General features: G+C 36.5%; 1 protein-coding gene across 2 annotated transcripts in view; it reads left to right on the plus strand.

Moving 5' to 3' along the window:
* The window catches only part of ZC3H12B (zinc finger CCCH-type containing 12B), a 24866-nt gene extending 2910 nt beyond the window's left edge, over positions 1-21956 (plus strand). For both annotated transcript variants that reach the window (XM_039572088.1, XM_039572089.1), the window contains exons 2-6: positions 12631-13396; positions 16222-16361; positions 17075-17309; positions 17397-17503; positions 18063-21956. In XM_039572088.1, coding sequence (XP_039428022.1) covers positions 12795-13396; positions 16222-16361; positions 17075-17309; positions 17397-17503; positions 18063-19483 — 2505 coding nt within the window. In that variant the 5' untranslated portion in view covers positions 12631-12794 and the 3' untranslated portion in view covers positions 19484-21956. The remainder of the gene's footprint in view (positions 1-12630; positions 13397-16221; positions 16362-17074; positions 17310-17396; positions 17504-18062) is intronic.
* The last annotated feature ends 1883 nt before the right edge of the window (positions 21957-23839 follow it).

Consider the following 23839-nt stretch of genomic DNA (forward strand, 5'->3'; position numbering starts at 1 on the left):
CATCTCCTAAGATGTAGTTTCATTCTTCTGAGGTGACCAATTTATTCATGAGACTGGCCATAATAAGCAAAACTCTTCATTAGCTGGCAATTTTGATTCAAATATATATTGTATATTTATATTGTATATATATATAGTATATTTAAATAAGTGCTTCAGCTAAGTGTCTTTGAGTTGTAAAGGTAGCTATTGTATTTAATTTTCTTACATGGGGTATTTTTGACATGGCTGGCTAGAAAGCAGATTGATTTACCATGTCAAAATAAAACCTAGGCTTTACATCATTTGTTGTAGGCCTCTTCTAGAATCTCATTAGGATGTCATTGTACACTACAAATAAAGTGTTTTACAAATCCCAGCATAGGCCAAGTTGCTTGTTTGTTACATAGTCAGAATTTAAGAACCCCTTTCTGCATTCATTCCATCTGGAGAGAGACCCCACATCAAGATTATTATCTGTTCTTATTAGCTGAGTCAACTTCTATTTTAATTGAATGCTATAACAGGGGCAGAGTATTGACCTTAGGTTAAAGCCAAAAGTTTAGACTCTTATGTTTAGTGAGGACATCTACAAGAAGTATGCACTCCTTTAATGAGCCCGCAGACACCTCAGCCAAATCACATGAAGTCAAAACTAAGTCTGACAATTGCAGGCTAAAACCGCATGCTATTGCCCCCTTTGATGCTATGCTTTTTCTTTTAAGATCAAATACTAGTTTCCATCTCTTTGCCAAGTCTCTCCCTTTTCAGATTTCTAGGTTGTCCTGATTTAAAAAACAAACAAAAAACCCCACCCCTAAAACAAAATAATCCATCGCACCAAAAAACCTTCCTCCCTCAGGTCTTGCCCATAGGTCGATCTCCCTTTAGAAAGGAAGTGATGAAGTTGCTGGAGCATAGGGATTTGCCGTTTTCATTTTCAAAAGCAAAGTGGTGGGCTTTTTCTCTTGTCTTGTTGATGATGACTTTCCAGCTTCTTCACCTTGGAAATGAGCAATGTTGCCATTATATGAATAAAGGTATCTTAGCATAAAAGATTTAGTTTGCATTGGACCTCCTTCAGGAGATCACGTAGTCCAACACGATTCTTAAGGCAGACTTAATTAGCCATGGACTGACTTAGTTTTTGCAAAAGCAAGGTAACTGGAGTGAAAATACAGTCACAAGATGCCTGAAAGCTCCTCTTGCAACTTTCCACAAAGGTACGGTTTGATGCTTACTGAGTGAGGTGTCTTTCTCTGCTTCAGACTTTTTTGTTAATAGTTTCTAAAGTGGTGGTTTCAGTTTATCAGAAAGCTTCTGTCCTAACAGGTGAGTACATCCTGTCTCTTGTTGGATGGCATAGCATGTGAGAGTCCATCCAGTATATTGAAACCTTTAGAAACAGAATACCCTTTATTTTTCAGGTTTCTCAAAGATTGCTTCTGGAGGAGAATTTTGGTTAAAGGAACATTTGGTTTGGTCTGTCAAAGTAGTGTTCTAAATATTCAATTACAAATAGAATTAGTGTAAGTTAAGATGGTAAGATGCATCACCCCCTTGATGTGTCTTTTACTTAGCTGCAATCACAACTTTTTTTTTCTCTTTGCAGAGCATTAGTGAGTCATTTATATCTGCAGAGTAGGTAGTACCAAATGGCCTCCTATCAGAATGTGATTAGGAGAACTAGTGTATTCCTTTGGTCACAGATCCAAATAAATCATCTTAGTTTATAAGGAACTGCCCACAAATAAGCTTTAAGGAGTTGCGTGTCTGCTCTTACTTTATGTAATGTTGTCAACTGAAGTGTAAATGTTGCCTTAGTAGGGACAACAGACCTTTTGAGTAGCAATAGCTGTAGCTCCTTAAGATTATTAGAAAGAGAAGATTGGTGGAAAAAGGGTACTATATATTATTGTTAGAACACCTGTTTTAAATGTGTGTTTACTGTATAATTATTTCCTTTTTTTTCTGTTTTAGGAAATATGATTAAATACCTAATGCAATAGAAATATTCCATTTCCTTCCCTTCAGACTTTATACTTGTCTTGTGCTCCACACTACCTGTTCTTTCTAGGTTGGGTTAACTCCAAACAGGAATCATGTATCTTAAGAAAGAGCTAAAATGCTGCTTCCTCTATTTATAATTCCAACTATGTCCCTCCTATTCCTTTGAATTCATATTTAGGAGTGTGACAAAATTAGTGAAGTTTGAGGCAAGGTGCTTAAATTTTGTACTGCTTTTGCATTTCTCTTCAGTTCACACTTGGTTTGTAGTTCATAGAATTATAGAATATCCTGAGTTGGAAGGGATCTACAAGGGTTATCAAAATTCAGCTCTTGTCCCTTCACCCCAAGAATCCCACCATGTGCCTGAGAGTGCTGTCCAAAGGCTCCTTAAGCTCTGAGGCTTGGTACCATGACCACTGCACTGGGAAATCTGTTCCAGTGCCTGACCACCCTTGGGGAAGAACCTTTTCCTAATATCCAACCTAAACTTCCCCTGTTGACTCCTTCACAAGCTACTTCAAGTTCTCTATGTGACATGCTTGACACAGCTTGCTTTTATGTATAATCCAATACACATATCAGTGATCACTTAAAATATTTGCTGAAGTAAATTTGAAGTACCTCAAACATTGAGGTGTTACTGTAGTTTTTTAGAACAATTTTTCAGCTTAACAAAGCTCCACAATATGCTAAGAGTGCCGTAAAAATGGATACTTTCCTACCCAGTTTTCTATTCTATGGTATTGTTTCTGTCATATGGTTTGAGTTAAATCCTGTAGTCATCATCAAAGCAAAATGACTTCTTGGCAAGTTTAGATTGGTAAAAGCTGTAGATCTGGGCCAAGGGATTAATCTCATATTTGCGCGGCGAAGGAAACATTGTTTTATTTAATGTTCCAAATCTACTGTGACCCTAGTATTTCACAGGTTTTATTTTGGGTTTTCAGAAACAGCCATGATTTCTCCGACTTACAGGTAATTAAAATGCTGGTTCTTATTTCCCCGGTGTCTGTTGATAGGTTCATGTTTTTCTGTTCCTGGCATTTTCTAAAATGGTCTCTAGGTTAATTTCTGAATCCTTTATAAAAGGTTAACCACAGGAAAGTGCCACAGATGTTCAGTCATACTCTTGTCAATCCTGCAGGGCAAGCACCTAGTATTTGTGATGTACAAATGTACAGTTTGAGCAGAGTTAGGAAAATGAAATTCTGAGCACCTTCTTTGAAGTCTTATTTCTGATGCAGCAAGTACTTTGCTTTTCTGTTTAATTTCTTGCTTGTTATCGGGAGGTTGTGCGTAGTAACACAGTAACTCAGTGCAATTTCTGCTAAGCTGAATGGGGAAGTTTTCATCGAGGTCAGCCCAAAAAAAAAACCATCTAAATTTGAAACCTGTGGCAACTCAGTTGCAAATATGGGATGTTCTTCTTAAGGTTGTTGGGTTGGGTTTTTTTTAGGTCGTGATCACTAGAAATGTAGTATTTAATCTAATTTTCCTGAAATAAAAAGACCATTAAAAGGCAGAGTTGTGCTCATTACTTTTCACAGCCTGGGAAGTGAGGAGTGGCTCTTGAATTTAATTCAGCTGAATGTCTTGTCATTGCTGAAGGATACTGTCACTCTCTGATGTCCTGTTCAGTAATCCAGCCAAACACCAATAACTTGCATTCAGCAATGTTGAAAAGGAAAGTGAGAAACTTAGGGTGGTAGTTGCACAATTATTTTCTTGCATGAAAATGCTTATATATTTTTGTCTACTGTGATGGTTCTTTCTTGCCTTTGTGTTGCAGGTGCAATTATTTTTTTGAGGTGCATTGTAAACTTGACCTATGTTTAAGAAACAAACTAATTCCTCCCTCAAAAACATCCCACCCAATCTCCTTTTCAGCTGTCATGATGAGCCCATCAGCTTCTTCACATTCTAGGGAGTCATGAACAAGTGTAGGTTCCTAGTTAATTAGGTGTTTTGGTGAAGAGTCTATGGCATGATTTCATTAATTTAGTTTTTCATACCCACTCAGTGATATTCTCTTGATGTTTGAAAATTACTTGATCTGCTTACTCATTGGCAGTTCCCTGCATTTCCATAGTTCTCAAACAGCATTCTAACTTTCTTAAACTGAGCCAACTGTGGTAAAGGGATTTCAGGAACAGTGGGCTAGAGCTTGGTGAGGAAGGAGAACAACCAAACTTCTAAGTGTTTGCAGCATTTGGGAAAGAAGAGCTCTATTTCACTTTTCTGAATTGATCTGTGAAATGTATCAAGTCACACACTGACAGAATCAGAACTTACATGTGTATGTATATATGGGCATATCTGTCTATCTGTATTTATTTGTGTCTGCATATGATTGGTTTTTTCCGTCACTGTTCAGTGGAGACAAGACACATGTAGGCCAAATAAGATCAGAAAGGTAAAGCCTAGTGGTATTTCTAAAGTAATTTCTAATTCTATATGTTCTGGTGTATGAATTCGTTAAATTCAGCCCTCTCTGCACAACTGAACTTTTCCTACTGTTACAAGTGTTCCATCAGCATTTGTCAAGAAAGAACATCCCCTTCAGGGTTGGGTGGTGGTAACAATTACATTTGTCTTAACTGGTGAGTCAACACTGAAAATCTTCCTTTGTCCTTTGCCTCTGTAATAGAAGAGTGCTAAGTCACATTCCTTATTGTTCTTTTCCAAGGATGGTTAAGGGAGGGAGAGAGACAGATGGAGAAGCAGAAATGGCAAATTGTTTTTCTTTTAAAATACTTTATCTGAATTGACTCAGAAAAGAGGAAGCTTCTAAATAAAATTTATTACTAACCATAGCTAGCAGGCTATTTTTCAATTGCTGTTTCAATATTAATTTTAAGGACAAGGTGTTCACTGCTGGTGTAAACTGCTAGTACTTTAGATTTATTATATATCAGTGTTTTATTTCAGAAAAGTCATAATGAGTAAAAAAAGTAAAATATTTTTCTTGATATTGTACTGAGTTTCACTTGATAAAAGACTGTACAATATTAGGCTTTTGTGTAAATTTAAGGTTTCTCTGTTCATCAAAATGACAGTGTTGGGACTCGCCAGGAATGTGTTGAGACTGACATTGCATAGTAAGATAAGGAAAAAAAATCCATTAAACTGAATCAAAATGCTGTCATTTATATGGCTCTAATTATCAAGGGATTGTAAAGTCTGATCTGCCATTTTAACAGGTCTGTTAAAAATGCTATTTGACTTAGTGCATATTCTGTGAACACTGTTATACATGTCTCTAAATGTATAAGTGTGCTGCAGATCTGTCCTCAGATCTTACTTTAGACCATATCTAATTTATTAGATTTAAAAGTACCAGAACTATTTGAGCATGTGTTCATTTTAAGCATCTTAAAATTGAAGTATTCCTTTTAATTAGGATTCCTCACTGCTCGGCAAGCAAAAATATTGTAAGCACTGTTAATGCCAAATATTTCCATCAAAAAGCAGCTGCTTTTAAAGCCTGATATATTTGTTTTCCTTTACTTATATGTATTTTGGACTTTTTAAGGAAGCTATATCAGAATATATATGCAATACATCTGTCACTGATTTGATGCTTATATGAGTGTTGTTTGCTAAGTATGAAAACTCTTAGAACAGTCTTAATAAAACTGTGTAAAATACAGTTTTAAACTGTGACTACAAGTGGTGAATATTGTAGTTTTCTAAAAGCATCAAATTTTAGAGTCACTTTAATTTCCAAATGGCCAACTTAAATAGGAACATTTTCTAAAAAGCCTGTATATCCTATTTTCCTACAGTCATGTAAAATTTGACACAGTAAATGAAAATTAAATATGCTAAGCTACCACATTTGTTATGTAGTGAAAATAATTCATTCTAAGGTTCAAAAAATAAGTTCGTGACAGTGATTAATTCCTGTTGAACTGCAACATATTTGTTATTATGATATGCATTATTATGATATGCATATGTAAACTGTAATGTATTCCTGTTACCTCTGCTTTAAATAATGATAAGTATGAAAATCTAGTAGTTCAAGGTGTACATACACACTGGCAAAATGCTATTAATCTCCAGCTCTTTGCCTTTTTATTAAGGACAAGAGATAATTGCCTATAATGTCATGCAGCACAACTCTTTCCAGTTTTTTAATACATTCTGAAATACCCAAATGTTAATTTTAGAATATTTCTCCGCTTTTCTTCAGTTGTGAATCTGTCCCAGCAGATGCGTACCACCTAAGCGTGTAATTAAAATGAGAAAAAGCTACCCGTTTTATTTGTGACTCATATACTTTGTCAGATTTGAGCACTTTCTTAGTAGATAAAATAGTCCACTACCTTAGAAAATATTCAAAGCAGCAGGCAGCAATGTGTAATATCTGTGCTGCTCCTCAGATAAGAATACAACAAGATGGTTGTGTCTTCAGTGCCATGAAAACACTGTGTTGAGCTGTGTTACTTTCTTCATAAGCACTGTAGAAATGTGATTTTCAAAATCGAGGGCTAGTCCAAAATCCAGGGCCATCTATGCATCTTGAGCTGCTTCTGGTCTATGTCCTCTGACAGTAACTGCTGCCTAACAGATACTGTTCTGTCACATTCCTGAAGATGTGTGCAATGCATTTTGGTACTGGTTGGTTTGTTGGGATTCTGTGCGTGCGTGCACTACAGGCTTGAATCGTAATGTCTTTAAAATGGCAATTAGTCGTGTTGGGGAAGTTCTTAAAGCTCAGAAAAAGGTACTTGGGAAGTGCTTTAGAGTTATTGAGAATAACCACTGGTCTGTGATGTAGCACAGTACAATGCTGGAGGTCTTGTTGATTGTAGTGTCCCTGAACACTACTTAAAATAATATTTAAAAAGACTTCTCTTTCTCTTTGTACTTATATTGTTTCCATGGTTTAAACTCTTTAGACAATAGTTGGTATGTGTGTAAAAAGGAAGTTGTCAGCTTTTCTGTTAGTAGGCTTATACACTGTGTACACCGTAATCATGAGGCATAGCTGTAGATATATAGTGTTCCAGCCCGATCCATTTTTTAGTTGTGGGGGTGATAGATCAGGTTTCATTCATTCATGTGTTGTAGAACAAGTAACCTGGGATCATGATAAGTTCACCCAATTGCTGTTGAGGTCTGTATTGCTCTTACTGTCAGAACTAGCTACTGTCAGAACTAGCTACATGAAAACTAGTTTGGATAGATGTCTTTGTATACTTTGGTCAGCTTCTGATCATGTAGAAACAGCCACAGTAATCAAAGGTTTGGCTGTTGTTTAGAACAGCCTTCTTCCAGAAAGATACCTCTTCCTTCTACACATAGGTGCTTGCTAATGATAAGTTAGTGAAATGAAGAGTACAGAGAGACACTAAGACATTAAAATTCATGCTGAACCCATGGAGGGAATAACTTAATTTTCTTAATAAAAACCAGGCCCTTTAAAAAAAATTATCAAGTTGTTTCTTTGGTTTAGTTTGGTTAATACAGATAGTTTAAGAAATACAAAAGGAGATGCTGTGCATGTGGAACTCCCCTAGATGTTACCATTTCACATGTCATTTTTCAGTTAGATTTTTTAAGGGGGGTAGTTATTTAAAAAAAAAAAAATCACTGATTAGCTACATGTATTTTAAAAGTACACAAGGAAAAACAAACAAACCTATCCCTCCTTAAAATAAATACTATAGAATCATTATTAAGTATTTCTTATCCTGGTGAGAGAGAGAGATTTGAAAAAATACATGAGTTGGGTTTCTTTGTTTTGTTTTGTTTTGCATTTTAGTATCTGCAATGACAGAAAAGAAATAAAAATGCTTAAAAGTTGGTGAAAGGAGTTAATAAAATGTTTCATTTAAAGGTTGTTCTTCAAAGTAGATGTGTGTATCATATAATTGTGCCTTTGTAGGGCATGGCTCAGAGCACACTGAGATGATGGAAAAGTAGTGCCATAAGGGACCAAAAGAAGTTGTTCAATCCATTCTTTTACCTTCGTTTCTGTTGGTCCTGCTGAAATGAACAGGCTTTGAATAGAGTATTTCTCGTACCAGCTCTTTAATACTCATTGTCATTTGAATAGTAATTGTTGAATAACTTGCAAATGATTTCATTTATACTACAGTACTTCATTACTGTGCAGATACTTTCTTTCTTTTTTAATACCATCAAAGGTGAAGAGATGCTTTCAGTTTGGCCCCTTATGAACAAAATATACATGATTTTGTCTGACTCTTTTTTCTGAATCACATTATCAGTTCTACTAGTTGCTCGTGACTGTGCTGAAAGAGGTGTTTAGGAAGAAAACTTGGGTGGTTGCTTAGCAGCGAGCATCATGAGAATTAAAATTTTAAAGCTGCAGTGTCTGTATTTCTGAGTTGTAATAGCTTTAAATTAGAAATTCATAATAGCTTTCTTTTGTTTCCTTAAGTGTGTGTTCATATATGGCTGTCTTTGGGGGGAATGTAACTCATAATAAACAAATGCTGAAATTTCAGTGGTAAAATGTTGCTGTTCATGATCTGCAAGATGAGGACTGATTCTATCTTTGAAAAGATTTTCTGACTTGTTTCTCAATTTTGTACTTATCAGCAAAATGAAGCATTACTCAAATTATTTATGGTTTTTAATTTTTGTTCTGAGTTTGGTTGTAAGAGAATTAAAAAAAAATTTAATTTAACCCACTGTGATAACTCCTTAGTGCATCTATACTAACCTTAAAAAGTATTGAGTATAAGCAGTAAGAAAACAAAAAAGTGGAAAATTATTCACAATGATAGTTCTATTAACTGTTAATTAGTGGGTTTTTCCTCCCATAAACTCCCTTAGTGTGCCCACAAAGTACTACCTTCTAAAGGTGTCTGGACAAGCAATACCAAACTGTTCCATGTGGTTTTTCTGATATTCCAGCCTGTCATCATAATTCTAGATTGTATATTTATTGTGCAAGGGACTTTGTGGTTAGAATAGGCTAGGAACTGATAGAGATCCCTAGGTACAGCTGTACTACCACTACTAAATAATATAGATCAGAAAGGAAAGAACTTCTCTGTTATCAGTACTCTGCAAGATGACATTTGAATTTCTGAGAAGTACAGTGTGGAAAAACACATAAACAAGCAAATTATACTGTTGTTGTTTGTGGGATTTTTTTTTTTTAGTCTAAATGCCAGAGAGTTAATTGCATAAATATGTTCCTGCTGACTGGAAGCATTCTTGGAGCTGTGGCTATAATTGTGGTGGTTGTTTTTACATGTATCAAAGAAATTATGGAATTTGTCACTTAAAGTGGGAAACAGTAGGAATATTAATAACCAGGCGTTGTTTTCATTTGGATGTGGGAAATACAAACTACCAAATAGTCTTTTATTAAAAAAATAAACATTTTATATTTTTCTTTCAGACTGTATGTATACAAATTATATATATCACATGCAGACTATCACTTCTCTTTTTTTGTAGTAAAATATAGTGGCGATTTGGTGAATTTAAAAAGTCAAGCCATTGAGTCATTGTTAGAAAAGAAATTGAATACATATAGCTGTAGCCGAAGTTGGAAGATTTAAAGGCACTTCATGAAATGTGTGCTCTGTACAGTTACTAGTAACAAAGATAGGCTTTAAACTCAATAACCAGGGTGCATTATTTCAGATGTTGAGTTCTTTACATTGTAGTTTTGAATTTTGCACTTTATTAAATATTTTTTCAAATAAAGCTAAAATTACAATGTTTGGGCACAATATGGTATTTTAGAAATGTGTGTAATATTCAATTAATATTTAATTTATATTTAAGAACTGCAATATAATTTTTTGTGTGTATCAAGCTTTTGCTGTTTGAACCTTTTCTAATCTTTTATTTATTATAATACTAGAATATAATTTGATTGTCTTCTCAGTCACAGTTCATTCAGCTATATGGAAAACACTATAAAGAAATACTTGTAACAAATTACCTTAAGAAGTTCAAGTAGTGAAAATGTAGGTATTTGTCTACACATAGTAGGTATTTATCTACACATAGTAATAAAAATGCATCTTGCCTGAAATGTTTGTAATAAACTGTTACAGAGTGTGATAAAAACTCATCTTCAAAACCACAAAGGAGTTTGGGATTACAATGGTCAGCACGAGAACTGCAGTAACACAGAGAAGTGGTGGCCCAGCACAGGCTTCTCTGGGGGCTGTCACAGGAGAGCCGCCAGCGTTGTGCTGTGGGGGTGACACCCATCGCCATGAGTCTGGGGGTCGAGGCTGGCTGGGCCGTCTCACAGATGGAGGGAGTATGGGATGCACTTGGGGCATGCAAGGAGAAAGCGTTTTGTGATTGCATATGACTTGGACAGTCTGGGGAGGCATCAAAGGCATTGTAAGGCTCAGGGAAGAGAATGGAGGTTTCAAGATGATAAATTTAACAGAAGCCGAAAACATGCTTGTGAGATTGTGCTTAGAGAGATCACAACTGGGAAAGAATAATGGAGCTCTTTAAATAACCTGGATGAACAGAATCATGCTGTTCTTTGTCCAGTGCCAAAGCAGTACAGTCTCAATAATTTGAAAAAAATTAGTTTTACCACATGTATTGTAAAGCGTTTCTTCATTGCAATATTTTGTAAGCTGTGAGCGCAGTGTGCTGTTAACCTGGTTTTTTAACCTTCTTTTATAATAATTTTTATATATACTTTTTTTTTTTTGGTTTTGGCAAGGTACAAGGTTATGTATGAGACCTAATTAAAATCCATTCCAGGTTAAGCTATTAATACATCTATGTTGGCAAGTACATGGATTGTAAATATACTGCTATTAGTGCTATGTGAGAGAAAAATCACTTGGAATGAAAATAGAGAGTACTGTAGAAATAATACCTAAGTATTTAGAGGGATACTCTTTGAATAAATAACATGAAAGAACAGCAGTTTTTAAAGTCTAATTTAAACCTAATTAGTGAAGATTGGAATTTCCATTCACAAGCAGGGAAACTGTGTTTTTATTTTATATGGCATAAAGGACTTAGACTATCACAGAATCATTTAGGTTGGAAAAGACCTCCAGGATCATTGAGTCCAACCTTTGACCAGTCCCCACCTTGTCAAGTAGACCAGAGTACTGAGTGCTTCATCCGGTTGTTTCTTGAACATCTCCATGGATGGTGACTCCACTGCCTCCCTGGACAGTCAAATCCAATGCTTGACAACCCTTTCTGTGAAGAAATTCTTCCTGGTGTCCAACCTAAACCTCCTGCGGCACAGCTTGAGGCCGTTTCCTCTTGTCCTATTGCTGGTTGCCTAGGAGAAAAGACTGACCTCCACCTGGCTACAACCTCCTTTCAGGCAGTTGTAGAGAGTCTCCCCTGACCTTCCTTTTCTCCAGGCTGACAAAATATAAATATGATACAAATATATGAAAATATGAAAAAGTATGGTTCTTCTTTATTAAAAAATAGTGTTGATTGGCTCAAAACTTGACCTTTTAGGGGCTTTTTTTAGGTAGGAGTGATTAGCATTTTCCTAGGGAAATTAGGCTTTTGAGCAGCTGTCTCTCCATGTGTGTACATTTTTGTTTGCATAAATTGGAGTGCAGTCTGGTAGAATGTTACTGTTTTGCCTGTTTATGGTAATTATACATTGCTGTGTAAAGGTTTTGCAGGTTAATAATCTTTGTTTCACTTTGAGACAATTCTAGGGAGTTTGGTTGTTGTTAGGCCAATATGGACCTGTCTCAGAGATCCTTTGACATTTTTATGGTTTTGCTTATCAAATTTTATCACTCTTCTAGACCTGCTGTTCTCTGAAATATTCCCGCAGGCAACAAATCCCCATCATTTAATGTAGAGAAATAGTCAAGAAAGAAACCTTCTAAGACTTATTAGCAGAGCTTTGAACTAGATTCATCAGGGGAAGGGATGTGCTTCTGAGTGTCAGAGAGGAACCAGGAAACACTAGCGCTCTAGGAAGCAGCAGGGAAACACCTGTAAATTGTCCCAAAGGAATCAGGGATGGCCTTTCGCAAATGTTGAAGAGGCCATTCTATCATTCTGTGAGTGGTATATTAGGTGCTGTGATTTTCAGCATCTTATTACCTAAAACCAAATGGATATGAGAATTTAGAATTAATAAGCTTTGACTTATATGCACACTGGTGATGCTTTTAATTTTCTTTTGTGGCTTATAATATTTTGTTAAATGTCTGTATTGTTTTCCAGAAGATACTTTTGCTAGGTAAACTTGTTGGTCCTGATAGTAAATCCTTACTGAAAGAAGCTGAAATGGTTTGTTTTAAATTTTATGCATACTGGAACACTGCACAGTTGTTCCTAATGTAGACAGGCTGTTCTTGCAGTAGAAGACAGGTTTCTAGTGGAAATGGTTGCTGACCCTTTTCTGTTTTATTATCCTTAAGTGTTACTCAGATAATCTATTCGTTCCAGCTCTACATTTATTTTGTGGGAATTGTCCTTTTTTTTGTCAGTAGAGTAACTGGGGGAGAGAAGGAGAGTTTTATTTGTGATTACAGAGAATATGTAATTATATGCTTTATTATAATCAGTTTACAAAGAAATGTGGATGACTGGGGACATCTACTGACTTGTAAACAAAATCATTGTAGTTGATTATTTTGCAGAATTGATCAAAACCTAATTTTTTTTTTTCTTTTTTTTAAGGAACTTCATGTTGGTGCTGCTTATGCCAGGATATAGTAAGCAAGGCAAATTAGCTCCAGCCTTGTGTAAACTTTTAATTGGCTAACATGATGCAATTGAGCATGAATTCCAGGTGGCTTTGGAAATGAAAGAGAACTGAGTGCTCTGGCTGGAAGTTGAACGTGATGACGGCCTGGTCTATGGTAGGGAAGCTGAAAATGGAGAAGAGGCACTCCAGAGAAGACAGAAATGTGGAACAAGACGCGGGGGAATGCAGTGCTGAATCTGAGGAATGGACGAGCTCAGAAAGTGAGCCTGAGCAACCATACTTCAGAAGCAGTACTCAGTGGAGAGAAAAGGAGGTTTCCACCAAACCACATCGGCCACTCTGCCGATCCCCGTGTTTGGATCGCCCAAGTTTTTCACAGAGCAGTATCACACAAGACTTGAAGCTAGATGAATGCAAAACAAATTTGGACAAGGAATACCAAGCTAAAATGGATTTTGCTTTAAAGCTTGGGTATGCAGGAGATCAGATCCAGGCTGTACTGAATAAGTTGGGAGCAGATGCGCTCATCAATGATGTTCTAGCAGAGCTTGTGAGACTTGGCAACAAAAGTGAATCAGAGGGACAAAGCACTGCCAGCAGTACCAGTAGTACTCTGGTGCCAAGAGGCCCTTGCCCAAAGGAAATAGCAAGCCCTGAATTGTCCCTGGAAGATGAAGTTGTGGATAACAGTGATAACCTGAGGCCAATTGTCATTGACGGAAGCAATGTTGCTATGAGGTGGGTTTCCCTGTCACAATATTTGAAAATAATAGATCTCTAAAATATTTAAGAGAAAAATCAATATTGATGGCAAAGTCATTTTAAGTCATGTAGACTATTACACTGATAATATATATATTTTATGGACTCTTTAGTCTAGGCTTTTTAATTATGCTGTTATTCCTTTACACATAATCCACATTCCAGTTCCCCTACCCTCCTTTTAAACCCAAGTTCTCGCCTCAAAACTTTTGTTCAAGAAATCTACTTGTAGTGTGCTTTTGTGTGGATGGGTTTAATATTCTGAAGTCCTTCAACAATACTGAAAATTGCTTCTGGACATTAAAGGAAAGTAACCAAGTAGGGTAGGGAAACTTGGTTATTTCTAAAGTGACATGCAGTGTGTGCTAATGAAATGCAGTGAATTCATGGTATTTGAGCTCCTGATGATTGAGCCTGCTCAGGATTCAAAGCAATTCAGCTGTGTCAGAACAGGGGTAATGCATGAGCTAAACCTGCTGACCTGCATGGCTATGCTGCTTGCCCCACCTTGAGTACTGTGTGCAAGTACTTTTGGACATCCAAAGGAGGGCCGTGAGAAAGGGGAGAGGTCTGGAGGGGAAGTCTTATGAGGAGCACTGAGGTCACTTGGTTTGTTCAGCCTGGAGGAGACCGAGGTCAGATCTCATTGTGCTCTTCAACATCTTCACGAGGGGAAGTGGAGGGGCAGGTACCAATCTCTTCACTCTCATGACCGGTGACTCAAGGAAATGGCATAAAGCTGAGTCAGGGGAGGTTTAGGTTGAATATTAAAAAAAGCTTTTTCACCCAGAGGGTGGTTGAGTACAGGAACAGGCTCCCCACGGAAGTGGTCACAGCACTAAGCCTGTCTGAGTTCAAGAAACATTTGCACAACGCTCTCAGGCACGTGGTGGGATTCTTGGGGTATCCTGCGTGGGGCCAGGAGTTGGATTTCGATGATCCTTGTGGGTCCCTTCTGACTCAGGATATTCTATGTACACTTGGCTGCTTAGGTCAACACTAACCCAAGAGATACCTGTCCCATGCCACTTTTGAACATGTCTGTAGAGTACAGAGTTCAGCTAGCCAGTGATTTGTTTATCATTGAGTAAGTATGATTTTTTTATGAGGGAGCTATTAAAAGTCTGTTTAGTGATCAGTGGTACCAAGATTTATTCAGGTAGTGTTCATACAATAGACTTCTTTTAGTATCAGTCTTCTGCTCTAGAGGAACTTGGGATATTAATTATTATTTTTTCAATGTATTAAGAAAATTCAGATTTTTATAGGTGTATTGAGTATGCTGACTTTTCAAATACATAAACCCTTCAAATCCTGTAACAGTATTTTATATACAGGATTTTCCAGTATCAAGTTGTGGTTACATCAATCCATAAGATGTTTCTGTAAACCAACATTGCCAAAACTGGATTTAACTTTTTTTTTTCCTTTTTTTTTTCTGTGCCTGTTGAATTTGTAATCTCTACTGCTTGAGTTACTTCTGAGAATAATGTGGCGGGCAGCAACTGGAGAAAAAAGGGTGTGTACTCCGACTATTTCATAGCTCATATCTGATGCTTTATTTGTAAGACCATAAGACTATCTCAAGTTATAAGGGACCCATAAGGATCATCAAGTCCAACTCATAACAAAATGCATGTGCATCTGAATGTTTTAAAGGATATTAAATTCTGTAAAATCTGAAATGTATAAAAATTTAAGGAAAATGCTTTTAGAAATTGTGGCTTCTGTATTCATTATTTAAGTTGTGAGGATTTATACTATGCGGGTTATCAATAATCAAACAGAAGATATTAGATCTATCTGCCTTGGGTCTGCTGTGGTGTTACTTCCTGGAATGTTTTGAGCCCATGAAAACATAGTCCAGTAATCTGTGATGTCATTCTACAATAGTAACAATAACAACAGCAACTTTGAGGTGAAATTTTGAATGATAATCTGTAGAATTTTATGGATTTTAAAGACAATTTTAGTATGATGGAAGACTCCTAATTATGCAAATTCTGTTCTGCAGACTGAGAATATCTGAAAAGCATAAGGCTTATGCACCTCTCCTGCTTAAAAATATTTCAATTATAGATGATGCAGATAGAGATTGAATAAGATTAAAAATTAAGATTCTCCTTGGTTTCTATCAAACCTCTTAAAAATTTCTCCTTTCCCTTGCAGAAACTTAGGCCTTTTTAAAATTAAACTCTTTCATTTGGACTGTGTGCTGTTTTAGAGACTCCTGTGTGTTTCAGAAAACAAATTTTTGATGGGGGTGGGACTTAAACAACTTCAACACAATTATTTCTTTCCTATAAAAAATTCTAATAAAAAACACAGAACATTTAGTATCAGAGGAAAAGATTTTATTAATAAAGATGTTTAAGAGCACTTGTCACCCATGACAATCAGCACTGTTCATTCCTCTTTTTGTGATAGCATTTTATGGTGCTACTTAAGGTAAGCTCAATTTGTTGGGGAAAGTGATATTTTTCATTAGGTCAGCTAATAAAATGAAAAAAAAATGGAAAAACTTCATGTTTACTTGCTTTTGCTCTGGGGATAGTGAAATTTCACCGTTTATAGACTTTTTAAGTAGCAAGGTTGCTGTAATCTGATGGCTGAATAGCTCTGTACAGTTGTCTTTTTCCAATTATGTAAGGAGGCCTAATAAAACTTTACAGACTTTGTTTTCCTTATGTCCTTTGGCCATGGCAGCTTTAGAGGAAAAAACCAACCAAACCACCGCAACAAAAACCAAAACCAAATGTAACTTTTGTCCTTGCTGTTTCTAAAACTTGCATGTTCTTCAGCCATGGGAACAAAGAAGGATTTTCCTGCCGGGGAATTCAACTAGCTGTTGATTGGTTTCTGGAAAAAGGACATAAAGATATCACTGTGTTTGTACCTGCATGGAGAAAAGAACAGTCTCGACCTGATGCACCAATTACAGGTAACATCAAGATTTTTCTTCGACCCCTCGGTTAAAAAGAAAAAAAATTATTGTCATGTTTCTGATGGGTCCCAGTACTGGACTGTGGATGTGGTGATGATAATGTTGCACTCAACTGTTTGAAAACACAACGGTTTCATTGGTGAGGAAACAAGCATTTAAGTATCTGCATGTGTAAACAATGATGTGGGGTTTGTAACATTATTGGATGGTTTCAACACTTTTGAGAAGCAGTAGTTGAAATTTTCCCATTAGCAAACATTGTTGAGCATACAGGAACTGAGTCTTATTTGCTGGGTGAACATAAAATAAGTAGTAATAGGCCAGGGACTCAGTTAATAGGGTTGTCTTGAACACTGAAGAAGCAGCATGTGTTTTGACCCATAGAAAGTCCTTACATTTTACTCTAGGCTAACAAGAAAGCTACTGTAATATAGTAACACCTGAGTTCCTGATGTGTTCAGGAAGACTGAGTAAAGGTACATGGCTACAGAGTGATTATGAAGTTCAAATATTGAATATTTACTCAGTGCTTTGAAACCTCAGAAATAAAATCCACATCTAGGTGTTTTTTACTGATAATGAGGACTGTGTATGAATATAATTGCAAGATACTTTGTCAGAAAAGAGGGGAAGAATTTTCATAATACAATGGTTGCATTTCTTTCTTTTAAAACTTTTTTAAAAGCTACTCAACTAAACTTATTTTACAGATCAAGAAATCTTACGTAAATTGGAGAAAGAAAAAATTCTTGTTTTCACCCCATCTCGAAGAGTTCAGGGAAGAAGAGTAGTTTGCTATGATGATCGATTCATAGTAAAACTTGCTTTCGACTCAGACGGCATCATTGTGTCAAATGATAACTATCGGGATCTTCAAAATGAAAAACCAGAATGGAAGAAGTTCATAGAGGAGCGGCTACTAATGTATTCTTTTGTGAATGACAAGTATGGGTTTTTTCTTCAAAAGTAAGTAAATTTTCTAATTCAGCATTCTCAGGAAAAACTGATCATGTTTCATTTCTTTTCCCTTAGATTTATGCCTCCAGATGATCCTTTAGGACGCCATGGTCCAAGCCTTGAAAATTTCTTAAGAAAAAGGCCAGTTATTCCTGAACATAAGAAACAACCGTGTCCTTATGGTAAGTGCCCAAGTCAGATCGATTTGTTGCATTTAAAGGTAGGTGAAGCAAGCAATTAATTAACATCTTCTCACTACTGGAACAAGAAAATGTACCATTGTCATGTTGCCATCCAAGCACAACATCCGCTTTTATACTCTTCATACGTATATTTATAAAAACAGTGTAGCAGAAAATTAAGGATTACCAGATATACCTTGTGGATAATACAGATTTTTGCTATTTTATTCTGGTTTGTATTAAAGGAAGGAGATTCATAATTAATAAAACTGTGTTAAAGCCAATTTGTTTTATATAGCACTGTGTGTATGTTGTCATTATTGAAATCATGAGCCAGTAGGAAGAAAAATGGTATATCTTGCCTTTGATGCAGATATACATGAATACAGGCAGCAGAGTCTGTGCCTGTCTGTATATATCAAATACATGATTATTCCTTAGGGGTTTAAAATAGAAATACTACTATTGAAAAGTGGTGAAACATATAAAGAAAAAATATAGCAACTGGTGGTATTAATGAGTTTTTGAATTATTTAATGTAAAACTCCTTTTCTTCCAGGTAAAAAGTGCACATATGGGCACAAATGTAAATATTACCACCCAGAACGTGCAAACCAGCCTCAAAGGTCAGTAGCGGATGAGCTTCGAATAAGTGCCAAATTATCTGCTGTGAAAACTATGAGTGAGGGAGCCTTGGCCAAATGTGGCACAGGGCCATCCAGCTCCAAAGGAGAAATCAGTTCTGAAGTGAAACGCATTGCCCCAAAACGTCAGTCAGATCCAAGCATTAGGTCAGTAGCTGTGGAGCCTGAGGAAAAGTTATCAGCAGCCCGGAAGTCCGAGGCCAGCTCTGTCCCGTCTCTGGTTTCTGCATTAAGTGTACCAACGCTCCCTCCACCAAAAAGCCATGCAGCTGGTGCATTAAATACTCGTTCTGCAAGCAGTCCGGTGCCAGGTTCCTCACAGTTCGTACATCAGAAATCCTCACTGGAACATATGTCCAGTGTGCAATATCCTCCTATACTAGTCACCAATAGCCATGGCACCTCAGTTAGCTATATTGACCAGTATCCCAAATATGAATCACTGGGGGACCATGGCTATTACTCCTTACTCAGTGATTTCTCCAACTTAAGCATAAGTAGTATCCGTAACTCAGATTATTACGGGGCTGATATGGACCAGGGGATGTATTCTAGAAACTCAAGCCCCTGTCCTGACAATTGCTTAAGCCATACAAGTAATGATTCTTATTCCTCTTACAATGACTTGTATCTGGGTGTAGCAGATGCCAGTCCAGAAGACAATGTGAAGAGCCACAGACTGCCATCGAAAAATCGTCTTCAGCCTTTCCCTCATGGTTACCATGAAGCCTTAAATAGAGGTCAGAGTTACGGAACTGAAGAGCCTAAGCAATCCCTTCGCAAACAGTCAGTTTCCCACTTAGGCCTACATGCCCAGCATCCAGTTGTTGGAGCACGGTCCAGTTGTCCAGGAGAATACCCTGTGCCTCAAAATGTTCATCCATCAACTGCACAACCAAGCCGTGCCTTGGTGATGACAAGAATGGACAGTATTTCTGACTCACGGCTTTATGAAAGTAACCCGACAAGGCAGAGGCGACCACCTCTCTGTCGAGAGCAGCATGCCAGCTGGGATCCATTACCATGTGCATCAGACTCTTACACTTACCACTCATATCCACTGAGTAACAACCTCATGCAGCCATGTTATGAACCTGTAATGGTAAGAAGCATGCCTGAGAAGATGGAGCAACTCTGGAGAAATCCCTGGATTGGGATATGTGGTGAGCCACGGGAACCTCATATCATCCCAGAACATCAGTATCAAACATACAAGAACCTCTGCAATATTTTCCCTCCAAGCATTGTTCTTTCTGTGATGGAAAAGAATCCCCATATGACAGATGCACAACAGCTGGCAGCTATGATTGTTGCCAAATTAAGAACAGGGCGTTAGAGGAGTACAGCCTCTTTTGGATAAATGAAACTGTACAGCACATAGGAGCCAGAGAAAAACTTACATGAAAGAAGAGGCCAATCTATTGTAAATATTTTCTACTAAGATAGTATAAAATTCTGTACACAGTAGCAATCATATATATGCTGAGGCACTATAAAAAAGTTGATTGTATTGCAAATTTTAAGATTTTAAATATAGGGATTTTTAATAGTATTTTATAGGAAATGCATACCTTGGTGCATGGATAGCTCACTAAGAACTATAAGGTCACAATCAGTGTCTCAAAGCTGTAACTACAAAATTAGTGTTAGCAATTATATTGCATGTATTAGTGTACACTTACAATTTGCATATAAATACCTAATCGGCCTCTAAAAGTATGCTCTATACACACCCAGATGACTTTTAGGGTTTCAGCTTTGTCATTTGACACAGCCTACTGGCATCTCAAGTATTGAAGAAAAAGTAAATTTGATAAAAATTTAAATTGTTTATAAAAGGAAAAACTGATCTCAGTTTTTCAGTGTCAACATGGTTGTTGGTACTTAAATTTCAGAACTGTTCCTCAAGAGTTTGAATAACTATTACATTGTTCAATATGTTGGCTCAACCCAACAGAAGCCAAATACTTTATTAAATTAGGACCAAAACATTAAGGAATGTAAAGGCATGAGTACCATTCAGTAAACTGAAAAGTTTAACTGTAGCTTCTCTCCAGAATCTCCTCTCAAATGTGCAGTAAGCAGCTGCTGGCCCAAATGACTAGACAAGCTGAAAATAAATTGTCAGTATTATGTAAACTGGATTACTCAGCTTGAAGCAGCAAAAACTGGATGTTAACATGGAAGTTCATCACTAACTACAGCCCTTCCTCTGGGAGCAAGGATGGTGTTTGAGTGAGCCTGACATTCAAGATGGCTGTACAAGATCAACTTCAGAAATGGTGGAGGGGGAAGGCTGCTTCTTGAAAAGAGATGCTCCAGTTTGGGTTTGTGGCAAAGCTGTCCTGGTTTTTGCTCTACAGATCCACGCAAAGGTGTGCATTTGCCTCGTGAAGGCTTTTAGAGTTCCTGTTTCAACAGGTGAGATAATTTTGTGTGGCATTGTTTGCGCAACTGGTATCTTGCTCAGGGTGGGAACCTTTGTAGCTAAATGTCTCCAAAAGAGGCGTTTATTGGTTTTTTTAAGCTGCACTGACTGTACGCCCTTTTTTGAATCCACTGTATATTTCAACATTTTGAACCATGACTAACTCGACATGTCTCGAGCTAGGACTTGTTGACTTCTACTGTAGTTTTTTCATGAAAGTTGAGAAGGCCTGGTTTATGGCCTTTTGTTTCTTCATGAGAAGGTGTGACACTGCCTAAATGTTTCTTACTGTGAAACACACAGAACGTGAGGCTGCAGTCAGGGTTGTTTCTGGTGTTTTGATAATGGCTTGCATGCTGCTTTCTAGTTATCTGTTTGTCTGAGAAACAAAGTTTATCATTTCCTCCACTTGTGTTACTGTAGTGGTTGGTTTGATTCAAAATATCTTGTGGGCTCTTAATCATGTGCAAAATAGGTTCCTGTTATATTAAAAAACCCACCAAATGAACCAACAAGAAACCACAATTATGGGTGCAACTACAGTTAATTTACTGACATTTGATAACTGTATCATTTCACACAGGATAAATATTCTTGTGTTGGTACAGGTGACATATATAATGACTGTGTCATTATGTATTTGAAATGAAGTAACTTGAAGGTGATTCTGTACTTACACTTGGTGTTTAAAAATAAGTTTTAATTAGTTGGTTATTCTCTCTGTTAGTGGGGAAAAAAAAATCCAGACACTTATAATAGTTGGGGGAAAACAGATTTAACTCTTGACCAGTTTTCAAAAACATTTCATATTTTTAATTTGCAATTAATTCTTATTCTCTTCTCTTGCATGGTATAAGCAGCTGAGAGCAATGCCTCAAATAACCAGAAATGACCTTTTGTTTGTTGATACAAATTGTATCTCTTTTTCTTGATTGTATAAAAACTGTGTATAAAAAAAAAAAAATCTCTAGATTAACTTCAGTATTACATTTTCACCACAATGTTTGTGACACCATGTGTCACAGGGAAGTAGCCCATGAGTAATTATGGATCTTTTTTTATTTAAAATGGGCACTTGTAGTTTATAGACAAACAGGGACAACTTTTCAGAACCAGGTTATTATGTGCACAAATACTGTGTGTACACCTCAAAGCATTACATAGGTATCTTCAGTCTATTTATTAAGCAGATACATTATTGCACTAAACTTTATGTAAAAATGTTGCTGTTAACTCATCTGCATGTGTTTAAAATGTAACAGTAATTGCTATAGACCCTATTTTATTCTAACCAATTAATTTATAAATTATTTAGGTATGAGATGAAGTTTATTGTGCACTCATGTTTTCCATCCTGCACGGAATTAAATATTTGTATGCAGAAGAATGTTTGTTCCGTTTTTCTCCATTCATAAAGATAAGCTGTTTTAAGAGAGGTTTAGTAGGTGATTTTGATGTTTTCTAATGTGGGAAACTCAACAGAGATTTCTGTATGAAGTGCTGGGTGGCGTACAGAGATATCCATTTTTGTTGGATTTGTCCAGTCATTTTAATTTCCACTAACCTTTGTTTTACTGATGGAAGAATTCCTTTTTAAACAGTGGGAGTGCTGTGCAAATACAAACCCAGCATACTATTTCCCTAAGGCACTTCAAAGGCAAATTGTCTTATTCTAAGAAGCTATTGGCATCTATCATGCATAGTTACAGAATTGGACGTGTAGCCTTTTGGAAATAACCTGCAAATTTTGTGCTTGTTTAGTCCTCCTTACAGGTAATGAAACTTTTCTATGTGATTTAGTCTTTCCTGATCAACTACTTTAAGTGATAATTTGGTCATCCACACCTGTTTTCAGATATGTTTACAAGAAGTTCAAAACACTGACACATTCATTAATCTTTAGCGCATAAGTTTAGATTTCTTCTTACATGGAAGAGTTGATCTTATTAACACCTGATCATTACTGTCTATATTGTAAATATAAGACTTTGTATAAATGCTCTTTTTTAGAGCATGATATTTAAATGTTTTTAAAACTGTAAAAGAACAGTTCTAGAAACTATATTTTAATAAAATCCATGAAAAAACAATTCTAGATGAGGGGGAAAAATGTGTGAAGGTAAAATCATGGACTACTGCAGTTGACAAGAGTTAAGCAGTAGATTTTAGTGCTTTACTGGAGTCAGAGCATTCTCTGGGAGTTCTGATTTACTTATCTTTCATCTTCAGCTATATTACTTTCACATAATGTGTCACTTAAAAGTGTGTAACTTTAAATTCATACATCAAAAACCAAATGCTTTATGGGATGTCAGTCTAAATTATTTAATGTTTTTTGTAAGAATTACTTGTTAGTAATATAGTAAGTTGTACATGAGTTCACTGCTGTTAGTCCTGTTGTCATATTGAGCTGCAGTAGTTGGCTTTATTCATTTGTAGAATTAAACATTACTGTTTAATTGTTGTAAAATTTTATAAATCTCTTTGGGTTTTTTTGGTTGACCCAAATATAATGTAAGTCTTAATGACAAAATGAGTGAAAATGGATGTTAAACCAGTATGTGGTATTCTTAAATCTCTGTGGTGGTAAGTGGGCACTGCTCTAGTTGCTGCAGCACGTAATTTATTTACTAGCATGAGTCTGTTTAGCTTTTGTAAAAATGCTTTAGCTGTAAACTTAAAAATAGGTGTGGAGTGTGGTTGCTTAGAACAAACAGAAGGAGATTCATTGAAAAAATCAAAACCAAAAATATCTAAGTAGGTGAGTTTCCCCCTACAGACTCCTAATGCCAGTTTGTCTGAAATTGTCCATTTTGGCATTTTGTTCAAATAATAAAGTTAAAAATACTTGGTGACATGTATGCGTACTTGATCTATATCAACCTGCAAACAGGCACATTTGATTATTGTAATTTTTAAAACTCCACACTAAGGTGAAGGAACATGGCTCATTTCTGTGAAACTTTGTTCCGAAGTTGAAATATTACTTGACCTTGACTTGCCAAAAATTTACCTGAAGCATTAGTACTCTAGGACTTGTAACAGTCAGATCTTTAGATCTGTCACAGTTACTGCAACGGTGAGTGTTCAGCTTTCATACTCCTCTTATGTACCTATCGCTTGTTTGTGTGACAGAGCCCTTACCAAGTGTATTTCCTGCAATATTTCAACTGGAAAAATAGAATTGCACCACCACGTAAATTATTCTTATGCCAGTGTTTGGTTAGCCTTTGAAGAGTCATTATACAATCTTGCTGATTTTGG

Source organism: Corvus cornix, chromosome 4A (assembly GCF_000738735.6).
Source record: "Corvus cornix cornix isolate S_Up_H32 chromosome 4A, ASM73873v5, whole genome shotgun sequence".
Taxonomy (NCBI): domain Eukaryota; kingdom Metazoa; phylum Chordata; class Aves; order Passeriformes; family Corvidae; genus Corvus; species Corvus cornix.